The sequence below is a fragment of the Halichoeres trimaculatus genome, unplaced genomic scaffold, assembly GCF_033239565.1.
Source record: "Halichoeres trimaculatus isolate MK-OKI-2021-1 unplaced genomic scaffold, fHalTri1.1 fHalTri1_scaffold_23, whole genome shotgun sequence".
NCBI lineage: Eukaryota > Metazoa > Chordata > Actinopteri > Labriformes > Labridae > Halichoeres > Halichoeres trimaculatus.
In genome coordinates this window covers 6,789,571-6,802,517 of record NW_027437201.1, presented here as the reverse complement: position 1 = coordinate 6,802,517, position 12,947 = coordinate 6,789,571, and the positions used below count along the sequence as shown (strand labels likewise).

The following is a 12,947-nucleotide window of genomic DNA, read 5'->3' as shown; positions in this document are numbered from 1 at the left end:
GCACATGAATTTCCGGGGAATTTTGGGGAATCTTCCCTAACTGAGTCTAACTGTCATGAATAAAGGCATAAATATTTCCCAAAAGCAAGCATACAGCCTGATACAACATTTATTTAACATATAGATTAAATCAGTCAGATTTTAGAAGAACTTTGATGGCTTGTTTTGCAAAACTACAAAAACTATTAAGGGTGAAAAATAAAAGTAGATTCAGATATTTACAAAAGCCTGGACATATTAAAAAATGTAAAAATATTTAATTTAGCTTCTCTTCAGGTCATGCTTCCTGCTCTTTAAGGACCTGGACCTCATCACCTTCAATGGCTGCTGTCTCATTATGACTGGTCGTCATCTTTAATGTCACAACTCCGGTAAAATTAATTTAAGTTGACAGCAAAGAAACCCTTTATTTCCAATATTCTAGAGCTAAAATTCTTATGAAAACTTAAACAGAATTTTTCCGCCTCTTTGAAACCCTTATCTTAATAAACAAGAGTTTAATCCTGTGTTACTTCTCATGCTAGGACCAAATGTGGCTGCACAAAACAGATTTCAGTTTTTAAGATACTTAATAGGAATGGTTTATTGAGTCACAGTTTTTTAACCACCACAAGAATAAAGGTGTGACCGAAGAGTTGTTGTTGAGCTAATAGTTACTTACAAAGGATGAGATGTATTTCAGAACATAATGGATTGAGATTAAGGAGCTTCATGAATCACAATGTCCAAAGTGTAAGCTTTTGAAGCATGTATTCAACGAAAAGCCAACATCCCTCTGATATGTCATCACAGCAACACAAAGGCATGCATTCTCCACTTGGGGGGAGGGGAGACTCCAGTGCATTATTATTCATTCCACAGTCACTATAATCATTTCAGATAAACACAATTATTCTCAGTCTCTACCCTGAAACCCTGGCCTCAAATGTCATACAGGAGTGTTATCTACACACACACAAACACACACACAGACACACGCTGGTCGTGTCTGCCCTGTGTGCTCCATGCTGGCTCCTTGTCCACTTGAATAAGAGTGGTGTGGAGGCACAACACTGACACATCCTGACAGTTTTACACTTGATTTCAGGCTGCAGCATTCAAATGGAAGTGCGAGGAGACGGCCTCGAGCTGAGCTGGTTAGTGTGTGTGTGTGTGTGTGTCGGCTGCACGGTATGCTCTCATATAGCTGTTGGATCTACTTATTAAACCATGGCTGTATGTTTCTGCCCAAGGAGTCTGATTGACACACCATACAACTGAGCTTCCATGTTTACAGTTTGACATCATACTTCTTCTACTTTCACTGATAATTCAGCCTGTGTGACTTTGCTTTATGCAGCGTAATGACTTGTTCTCACACACCCCAATGCACTGCCATCTGGATTACCAAAAAACAGACTTATCACCACTTATCCATTGTCTTTAAGATTAGAATCAGTTTACTTTTGGTTCTGCGACTCCTCATACAAAATCTCGCAGACCTCCAGATTTTTGCAGAATTACGGATCAAGTGACATCTTAAAAAAACGTCGGCTTCCTTCTGCAGCCCTCTCCTGTATGAAATGAGGACAAGCAGCTTTGAATTCCAGCTGATAAATGTCCTATTTCACACCTCAAACTGCCCTCCAGCATGCATGTGCTGTGTCCTAGTACCTGCTGACATACCCCACTCTCACGGATGATTCTGTGATGCCACGTATATGTCGGTACACAGAAGGAGGAAAGGTCCAGGCTTTGGGAAAGCTCAAAAACAAGCTGATGGAGGACTATATGTTCCACTGCTGATGGAAAGCTTCTTTTTTTTTTTTTTTGGGGGGGGGGGGGGGGGGGGGGAATTGTCATGAATGGAGCATGAAATGTTGTAAGGCAAGTCTGTGACCAACTTTCCTTTGAGGATTGATTAAAATTGTTAAAATAGTGATACTTAGAAAAAAAATGAAAATTTTTGTTTCGTCTAATTAGTTTCATTGAAATTAGGTCAGTAAGATGCTGCAGTTTTGCCAGAGGTGTTTTAGTGAATATACAGTGTACTATATCTAAAAATAGCAGGAGATAGATATCAATGCAGATCATGTAATATGTTGTTGTAAATCTACACTGAGGCTTTTTGTTTATCCTTACAGGCAAAAAATATAAACATGAATATCTGCTCAAAGCAGTGTCAAAATCTCTTAGAAGTGTGAAAAAATGCAACTGCAGCCTCCCCAAGATGATTTTAACCACTAAAGGTAGAATATTTGAAAGAAAAAATGGGCTTCAGTCAAATTTTTAAAAAGTAATAACCAAAGTGATGTTTTTACGCTCCCCATTGTACAACCTTTCTTTTCAAAGTTCTTCCATCAATATTTCATGGAGCCTTTTCCTTTTTTATACTCTTCTCAAACTTCTCACATTTTCCCATTGATTGGAAAGCAAACAGGAGCATTAAGCCTCTTGGGCAGTTTCTCAAAGGGTCCCAACAATTCAATGGGGAGCATGCTATTCAAGCCAAAAAACCCAATTGGGGAAAATTACCAAGTACCAAACTCTAATGATTGTGTTAAAAAGGAAAAGTGGGGTTGATAAATGCTTCAGTTCACAATTCTAGAAAAACTGCCATCAGATATTTTAGATACCAGATAAAAGCGTGAATTAAAATAAGTTATTAATGGAAGAAGTCAAAGTAACTTTGAAGTACTGTGCAGGTACCTAAAAAACACTCTCACGTTATTGTGTGTATGGTATAGTTCAATGATCTCTGGGGGACTTGAGTATATTTAATCACGAGTTCAACACGTAATATTTCTGTCATCTCAACTTCAGTTCAACTATTTGCCTGCAGTAAGTCATATCTGGCAGTATGGCTCTGTTCAAGGAGCTCCCTGCCCTTCCACATGCCTACGTGGAATGCCAAACCCAGAGGAGGGGAGAGCACACTTCACCTCTCTTTTATGAACATTGAAAAGCTGATGTTTTAGGAAAGTGTCCCAAGAGACCATTTGTTGTGGTTTAGCACCACCAAAAAAAAGATGGTTCAATGAAGAGCAGCCCAGTGCAACAGTTAGCACTCCAGCCTCACAGCAAGAAGGTCACCAGTTCAAACCCCGGCTCACCCAGGGGCCGTTTACACAACAACGGTTTTAGGGTGAAACGCAAAAGTTTTGTTGCGTTTCAGCCTCGCGTCTACGCGGAAACGGCGTTTCGGCCAACCTTAAACGCAAACTTTTGAAAACAGCTTCCAGAATGGGATTTTTCTGAAGCACTCCCGACACTGTTGTCGTGTAAACAGAAAGCCGGCGTTTTCAGAGGAAATCTGGTGTATTCCCCAATACACCAGATGACCGGCTCATTGTGCCAACTCTACTTCAGTGGAGATCTCCCAAAAGGGGCTTCTGGACAAGACAGTTATAGCACCACCTACAGGCCTGGCATGCTTACTACGGCGTTTTCAGCCCATCAGCGCTTTCGTGTAAATGCAGATTTCTTTCACTGCGTTTTAGCGTTTTCAGATGAAACGTTGTCATATAAACGGGACCCCAGCCTTACTGCGTGGAGTTTGCATGTTCTCCCCATGCGGCAGTTACCCCAGCTTCCTCCCACAGTCCAAAATATGCCTAATATGCTCAATAGTAGGGATGCACCAATCCTAGTATCTGGTATCGGTGTATTGGTGCCCCTCAAAGCTGGATCGGTATTGGTGGGAAGGGGCCGATCCGTTCTGCTGATCCAGGCAACCAGCTCTATGCTTTTTTTTTTAACCGGTGTCCTTGGCTACTTGATTGGAAATGTTACATCTGATGCTCCTTCTTTGTTTTTTGCTGCATTACCAGTCTACAGGCTATAGAAGTTTACAATTGTAGAATTGTACAATACAAAACAATAGAATTTCTGTACATCATGAAGTTTTGTTTTGCTGGTTAACATTTAAATATTTTATAATTTAAATAAATATTAACTTCAGTAATTCCATTCACTCATTTTTTACCTTTTACTCAAACATTACCAGTCTTATCCCACAGTAGAGCATTGTTTAACACTGGTATCAGATCGGTAGTGCTGTCGGTCGATACCCAAATCCCAGGTATCGGTATTTGTATACGGTATTGGCTCTAAATTGTTCGAGGGTGTGAGTGTGTGTACGAATAATTGTGTGTCAGCCCTGACTGACTGGCGATTGACAGTCCAGGATGTACCCTGCCACCCACCCTAGGACAGCTGGGATAGACTCCAGCCACCTACGATCCTGAACAGGATAAGCAGTACAAAAATGAATGAATGAATGATTGATTAAAAGCCAAGGCTGGGAGAGCAGCAGCAAAGACCACCCTGAGTACAGAACAGAGAGAGCATCTGTGATGAATCATACGACACTGATAAAACCAGACACAGCATAAAAATTGAAATCACATTACAGTAGATGTAAAAACAAATCTGGGACCTGGTAAATGTCTGAAAAGTTCTCCTCTCACATGTAAATGAACTTTCCTCATAGCTCATTTTTCCTGTGTGCAGTATTTTCATTCCAAAAATGACCCTCCACCGTGGTCCGGTATCTCAGTGTGGAGTGCAGGAAGTTGAAACTGCTTCCCCTTTTCAAAAGGCGCCCAGAGAACCAGCCAATTAAAATCTCTTTTCATTTGAGCACTCACATCATGAGTATAAATAAAGGGAAAGCTAGTTCAGCTGCAGGGAGGCAGCGAGTGTTATTAGGCAGCACAGACTGAATGATACTAACAGTCACCTTAATTGACTCAGCTCGTCCTCCTTCTATCTCATCCCTGCAGCTCAACAGGAAACAGAGAGGCATTATATAAAAACTGGCATGAACTGGTGCGTAGGAATCTTCCTACCTATTTGTTTACACGGTTTAACACAAGAGCTGCCTGGCTGCCATATTTCTGCCGGAAAGCAGGATCCAGTTATGAGTCATGCTGTTTTTGCAAAATTATCCTGTTTATCAGCTCCGACATTAAGAAACGCTCAGGGCCTAACTTAGAAACAAAACAACTCTTTTTTTTCTGCACTGCTATTGATAAGAGAGGAAATGTAATGGGTTTGTTATTGTGCCACAGAAAATACATGCGTCTTCCTGTTCAAAGGGTAAATAAAGAAATTATTGGACTGAAAAACACACAAAAAACCTGTGAATCCTCTTTTTCTTTTTATAACATGCTGAATATATTCAAGCTTTGAGCTGTGAATTTTATTTTGGATTTCAAGACACACTCAATGAACATTTTTCTGTACGCCTTTAAAGGGACTGTGAGGATGTTCCAAAATGATCTTGAAAAATCTCCCTTCTAGATATATGCCTGATCGTAATCCACACCTTAAAATGAGATTATCAGCGCAAATAGAGGTTATTTTGAAATGCTACTTCTTAGCTTCCCGATCAGGTCGAGCAAGACTGAACTGATTTATGGCACGCCTAGGTCTCTATTACAACACCCCACTGGCTGACAAAGTTTAGCAGTGAGAATAGATAAAACACAGAGATCTGTGTTTTTCTCTGCCAAAAATGATTTCTGTGATTGATTTTGTAGTGATGGTGGATACTGGAGCATAACTGTCAGACAGAAACAGGACCGAAGATTAGGAGAAAGCTAAACGTGGAAGTGATAGCTTGGGCTAATGGCTAAAACACACGCTAAACTGTTTGTGATAATATTCCTTCCAACCCACAGTCAGCAGTTATTCTGCAGTGCTCTGTTAAAACTTGAGTCTATCAATAAAATGAAGAGTGAGGTTACGTTAGCTCTGATTGGTCGATGACTGACAAGACATAACCAGGATTTACTAACGTTACATATTACAGACACGTCTTAGAGCACTGGGCTGCCAGTAGGGCTATATAAAGTCACTAAACTATGGTACAAACTGACAATGTTTGCTTGTTGTCACATTTCAAACTATGTATACTATTTAACTGTTGACAAATACCTTACCTCTTTGCATTATATCCGGTAAAAATTGTCTTGAACAAAGAAAACTTCCTCTGATCTGATTTAATTCCAAAACTAACACACAGCTCGGTTGTTGTCACATCTCCACGACAGTGTGCGTGGGCCTTTTGGCCAAAAAGTGGCGCCAAGACCAATTTAAACAAATCCTCCTCACAGCACATTTACATTTATAGACACAATAGAATCTAATATTAAAGAAAACACCAAAAAACATTCAGGATATTCTTTCAATTTGGAGTACGGAGCTAATATCAAATTCAAAATTCTTCTTCTTACCCACAAAGCACTCCACAACCAGGCCCCCTCATACCTTACAGACATGCTCCACCCCTAAAGCCCTTCCTGCACCCTCCATTCCTCAGTCGCAAACCTCCTGATCGTCCCCAGGATCATCGACCAAGCACCAAACTCAAAACTCACATATTCCACACTGCTTTTAACTTAAATTAACAGACCCTGGTCCTGACCTTGCTTTTACCTTGCACATTTTAACTGTTTTTGTCTTTTTTTTTCTTTGCATGTACTTTTACTTTTTCATTATTGTGTATATTTGTACCTGTTTTTAACTTGCTTTTTATCTTTGTTTACCTTGTAAAGCATCTTTAAGTTTTTGAAAAGCACTCTAAAAATAAAATGTATTATTATTATGTATTATAATATTTGTGCAAAACAGAACTCAAATGACATGATTTACTCTGCAAGGCATTCTGGGATACTTACAACAGTGCAGTAGGCTAGCATCACCATATTTTAAAAACCTTCCTCTGTCATTTGGTCACATGTATCTATTTCAGCCTTTGCAAACGGCTTCTCAACATTATTATCTTGGTATTATTGTTCTATTTGAATCATGACAAAGCTGTTTTCATCTCACAACAACCCAAACCAAAAGGGACGATACTCTGCTCATCCGACCAGTTCGAACATGGCAGGTGTGAAATCACTGTGCCCTGTGCGGGGAAACAAAGCCTCCCGACCCCGAGGGAGTGACACAAGCTACCCATGAGGGAGTCTCATTTTAACTCTCAATTAGAGGATGAGCCCACTGCCACTGAGGCCTGCAGCAGGCTGGGTGTTTGAACTCTGTCAGTAATGATGCTGATGATGTGCATGTGAGGTACAAATATCTGCACAATGTCAAACGGTTTCATTTGACAAAGAACCTGCGCGATGCCCTTCATCAAAAAGCAAACAGCATCATTTCAGATAATCACATGAATGATTAAACTGTATCAGCAAACACAAACAGCTTTAAGGTCAGCTTTTCTGCTCCCTTTGTTTTTCGAGACATATAGCAATAAGTGAAGCATTTCCATCTGAGAGAACAAATCTCTGCCGTCTCCTCGACAAACTGGAGCAGAACGGAGGTCACATTCAAAAGACCATACACGATTTTCTCAGTTCAGTACACTGTGGGACATGCATTTCATTCTGTGGACAATAAATCTCTTCAGTCACATGAAAATGTCAGCGCCGGCTAAATAATGGGCTACAGCTATCTACCATCAGACATCAGCTGTGGGCAGCTTTATACTTCAAACATAGCTCAAGAAAGTGTACTGGTTTAGTTCAGGGAATGATCAAATTAAGTATGAAAAATGTTGGGTTCACAAAAATACACAAACTTCTGATTTCTAGAAAAAAGAGCTCCTGACCATAAATAAAAAACAAACAAACCTGATGCCAGATTTCAAAAAGTCAAAACTACAAAAAGTTGTGGACTAAATCCTGGATCACTCCCTTGCTTTAAAGCATGAAAGATGATCCAAAAAGGTTATTATCTGACGTAGGAAAAGTCAATACCATTCTGATGATAACAAAATGAAGGGAAATTAAACAATGAACACTGGTGTGAATGTGTTTCATGGGTTGAAGTGAGGACAGTTGAATATGTTTGGCGAGCCTGCAGAGAAAGACAGCCTCATAAATCAACATTAAAATATGCCATCTTATTGGCCAGTTATTCATTTCAGGCTCTTTTTTTTCTGTGTTTTGATTGATCAAGCTGGTCAGCGTGGCAGAATGACACAGGTGCTGCTGAGAGAAGGTGATTAATGGCCTCTCATCAAAGCAGGTGTGCAGAAAATGTTTGGAAATGGCGAGGGGCTGTGCTGGAATAGTGAACATATACTGGTGCATTAGAACTCCTTATGGTCTGCAGAGATGAATGTTTGTAGAAAGCTCATGTCTCTGATTTCTCTTGTCAAAAACTCTAGTTATAAAAAGTACAAGGCTACAAACACAGCAGCATATGTGCTGACTACTCATAAACAGACCCACTATAGAGGAAAAATGGACGAGTCCTCTAGAAGACAAAAAGGAGCAATGCATGATCCAGAAGCCCCAAAGTAAACATCAATTTTGAAAGCTTCATAATGTCCTATTTCTGTTCAGAGTTGTTGATTAAACTGCGCTCAGTTTACAGTGTTGTTGAGCAAACATGAATTTATGAGTCTTCCACTCTGTGTTCTTTATTACATAATAACGCAATGACACCAAAGTGAAACACTAGACATTTTTCATAGCAGGCGTGCAACCTTGTCACCTGATGAAAAGCACAGGTGTAATTTATGACATACAGGATGTGTGCTCTAGTTTCTAGTGTGCTTGTGCTTGATGCCTCACTGGCATGGCTTGCTGGGACACTTAAATGTAATAGAGACATCATTCATGTTATTAGTTAGACCAGATGTCTGTGGTGGGAGAGGTCCCTTGATCAGACTGCCTGGCCTCTTTCTGTCGGATGTAAGTAGTCTCAGTTTTACTCAGTTCAGGTTGTGTTTGTCAGCCAAGGCCATCAAATGTTTTTAAAATTAATTTCTGAAGATTTCTTTAACTATTGTTTTAAAAAAACGTATATCTGTACGTATTCATTTAATCATTTAATTCTTAAGTTAACGACCAAAATCAGAGCAAAAGTTATCCAAAAAATGGTTGTCAGGATGCTGCAAAAACTGCTCCCCCTAGTGACTGGCTGCAGTATAGGCCAAAAACTCTACCCCTCCAACTCATTCTAATGGGGCTGTGGTCAAACTTTAAAAAATAAATTCACCTTGTAAAAATGTTTCTCACATCTGTATGCTGTATTGAAAAGAAGTTATAATTGGCGTATGTTGTTTTCAAATAGCTTGTTTTCTAAAACAGTTCTTTTTCATTGGTTATTAGAGGTTAAAAAACAATGTTTTATCCCACTTTCACAATGATTAACGGCTGCTGTTTTTGTTTAACAGTAGGATACACTGGAAAGGAGAGTTAAGAAGAGATTGGATTCATGAATGAAAGAAATCAGACTTGTTTTTCGGACCTCGCTCGCACAGATTCTGTACTGCATTTTGGCTTCAAAACCATTCAATGGTAAAAGACGGAGCCACGCTGTCCATTCTTTATACCAGGGGTGACCAAACTGCAGCCCGTAAGCCACATATGGCTCTTTGCCTTTTGGTGTGCGGCTCTTCGATCCATTCATAAAAATACGTAGCTATATAATTATGAGTAGTACTGATGCCAACAAGATCAGTATTGATCAATGTTTGGGTGTACAGATTAATACTTAAGTTTCAGTTTCTCTTCTCCAGTATGAATTTAAACACACAAACACAGTAAATCTCACTTTGAAAATTGGGAATGTATTGATATTCATTTTATGTCATTTCATTTCCTTTCATTGTGAGAGGAAGCATTTTGTAAGACCACGTGTGTGATGTGGCTCTCCGTAGTACAATGAAAATTTTTGTGGCCCTTGGTCTCTGACTGGTTGGCCACCCCTGCTATACACAGTCTTATACTTAAGCATTGCCGCTAAGGCACTTGTACATAAGCTATTCACTTGTCTCAGTGGTTGCTGGTTCAACCCCATAACACAACTCTTTACTGCACGTCATCCCAGATACAGGTGTACATCAAGTCTCTGTACAGTTTAAACAATGTATTACAAAGGTTACTGATGAGACATGTTCCTCAGATTTGTTCTATATACTCAGTAGTTATCAAAGTTTTTGATTACGTTGCATTTGTATACTTCAGGTGTCCTGTTGATAAAAGAGGTTCTGTTAACTGAACCCCTGAAAATGGCTACTCCCTTTAGTAAAGGCATAATGTGTGTCATGATTCACTGAAACAAAATGAGACACACAGAACTAAGTACAGGAGATATCCACCATTACTTCTGTCAATATGTGCACAAGGCACAAAAAATTATGGAGACAGGGGCAGTGTTGGATAAAGGGGTGAGTGGATGATTCCCACAAAGTTAGTTCTCCTATTGAATTAGTTAAAAAATCAATATCTACTTCTCATCTTGGTACAATTTCCACATGTTTTTCAGCTCTTTTTTCTTTTTAATATTTTTTTTAAACTGTAAAGACACTTTTTTTGGAGCCCCTCTATAATGAAACTATTTTTTACATATTTCCTTCAGTTTTCTTCCAGCTCTGATTGTTATTAATAGATTACTGAAACAAACCCTTTGCAGTCCTACCTGAGGTGACAGCCTTGGCTAACCTTCTCAGCCTCCTCTGATGAGTCTTCCCCTTGTAGTGGATCTGGGCCTGGGCGCTGGAGTTCAGCTGAATGTTGCACACCTGACACATTGTAGCAGTGCTGCCACCGCTGCCTTGACGGCGCTCTCGTTTGGCCCTGTGTCCTGTCATCACCTTCCTCTCCTCTTCCTCTTCTTCCTCCTCTTCTTCCTCCTCCTTGCCCTGTTGACTCTTGGGAGGGGGGCTGCTGTCTGGCCAGTCAGGGCTTTTTGGACGCTTCATATCTAGAGAAAGAAAAAAAGAGACATTTAAAATGTGTGGCCTGGTTGTTGTTGTTGGAGTGTCCACAGGGGGGCGACAGAGGAGCATGTTTGGTGTTTCTCATGCAACCAACAAAGAATTATAGGCAGACAAAGGAGGTGTGTGATTTGGATTCATCTACATCTTTTAACTACTCGTTGTCAGCATTATAAGAAGTCTAAATGTGTGTCAAAAATCTTTCACATCCCATTAAAAAATTAAATTACAGGGCCCTTACTTAGTCAGAAGCTATTATCACTTTAATTTCATACAAACTGAGTCTATTTTAACATAACCTGAACCTTAGACATCTATTAACCGACAACAATGGTCCCTCTCAGCCACAAACATCAGAGACATGTACAGTCTGTTGATAAGTATCTTGTTCCTGCTTCTCTTTATTTATCAGATCATAAAAGCTGATTCCTCAGGGAAAACAAATCCACATTTCTTTGTGAGGGCTGTAATATCTGTAATGGCCGACTGATTTTGGACGCATAAATCAAGCTGCAGCTCGATGTGAGCATGTGCAAATGTCACCAAAAGACCGAGTGAATTCTTTGTTTCGGTGCTGTTTATATGATAATGGAGTCAATTAAGCCCTCGTGGTGATGGACGTTTTATCTCCCGCCTCACTGAGCGCACCAAACAGGAACCATCATTTGGAAAATCTTTGCTGTTCAGAAAATTCAATTTGACTGGTGGCGAGATGAAAGTAGAATGGAAATGTGTTCGCAGGAATTCATCAGCCTCAGACCAGAAACATCAAAGCTGCAGCGCCGGCCTGCGTGATGATTTGAATGATGTTTTACTGCGGTTTGGCAGCCGAGGAGACGTGAGTTACAGCTGGTGATGACGACGATGAAACAAGGAGTGTTTAGACAGGATGAGGTGTGTACCATAACCTTAGACATGAAAAACACATGTCTAAACATACCAGCTGCAAGAAAACAGGAGAGAAGTACCACCATTCAGACACGAGCAGCAGCAGTTTGAACATCAGAGGTCCAATAAAACAAACAGGTCAAAATAAAATGTTAAGATGCTCAGATAACATCACTTCTTTAAGCACAGGTCTCTATGTGGAAATTTGTCTTTGGCTCTATTGACACATTGTGGATGTTAACAACTTTATTCAGTAAGTGTAACAAACAAAAACATTTATGTTTGTGATTAAATCTCATCAATATTAACATTGTTCAAAACACTGAAACACTTTAGTGGAAATATCTTTATATTATACAAAAATGTTACATTATATCAGGGTTTTTCATAGCGTTTTCCAGTTCATATATATATATATATATATATATATATATATATATATATATATATATATATATATATATATATATATATGTATGTATATACATATGTATATGTATATATACATATATATATATATATATATATATATATATACATATATATATATATATATATATATATATATATATATATATATATATATATATATGTATATGTGTGTGTGTGTGTATATATATATATATATATATATATATATATATATATATATATATATATATATATATCTGTTTGTGTGTGTGTGTGTGTGTGTGTGTGTGTGTTGTTGTTGTTGTGTTGTGTTGTGCCCCAGTCTGTTTAGTCTCTCTGTCCTTTGTCCCGTCCACCCACAGCAGGAGAAATCCCTTCCATGTATTGTTAATATCCAGTGTTAGCTATGTTAGCCATGTCTCCTTGAATGGCTTGATGCCACACTTTTGGTATTTCCTCTGTTTTTGGGTTAGCATTGCTAGCTTGTCCATCTAATTGGGGATAGATATCACATTCCCAATAAACATGGATGGAGGGATAGGTCTATATCATCTCTTGTAGCTTGCAGGGAACATTGGGCCTCTCCCATGTTAGCATCAACATGCCCCCGGCTGCTAACAAATGATCCATACATGATACACGTAGGATTCCCAGACAAACACAGTAACAAAAATACTAAAAACACCACTGCAGAAATTATCAGTTTGATGTATACGACCAACAAATGAGAAATAAAAAGTAAAGAAAGGCTTCCCTTACGGAAGAAAAATATATTGCAGCATATTGGAAAATATGATGTTATACATTAGGTAATATATTCCCATATATGAGAATTAGTATTCTTATTTTCCAAAATATTGCAATATATGGAAAGCGGCAATTATTTGTATATTTTGCAATATATTGCAATATATTTCATGAATATATAATA

The 12,947-nt window shown here is 39.0% G+C and overlaps 1 protein-coding gene across 1 annotated transcript in view; it reads right to left on the bottom strand.

Moving 5' to 3' along the window:
- The window catches only part of LOC141785234 (zinc finger protein 385B-like), an 86,414-nt gene that overhangs the window by 39,468 nt on the left and 33,999 nt on the right, over positions 1-12,947 (bottom strand). Inside the window, exon 2 of the mRNA XM_074663415.1 lies at positions 10,420-10,704. Within this exon, the coding sequence (XP_074519516.1) occupies positions 10,420-10,704 (285 nt within the window). The remainder of the gene's footprint in view (positions 1-10,419; positions 10,705-12,947) is intronic.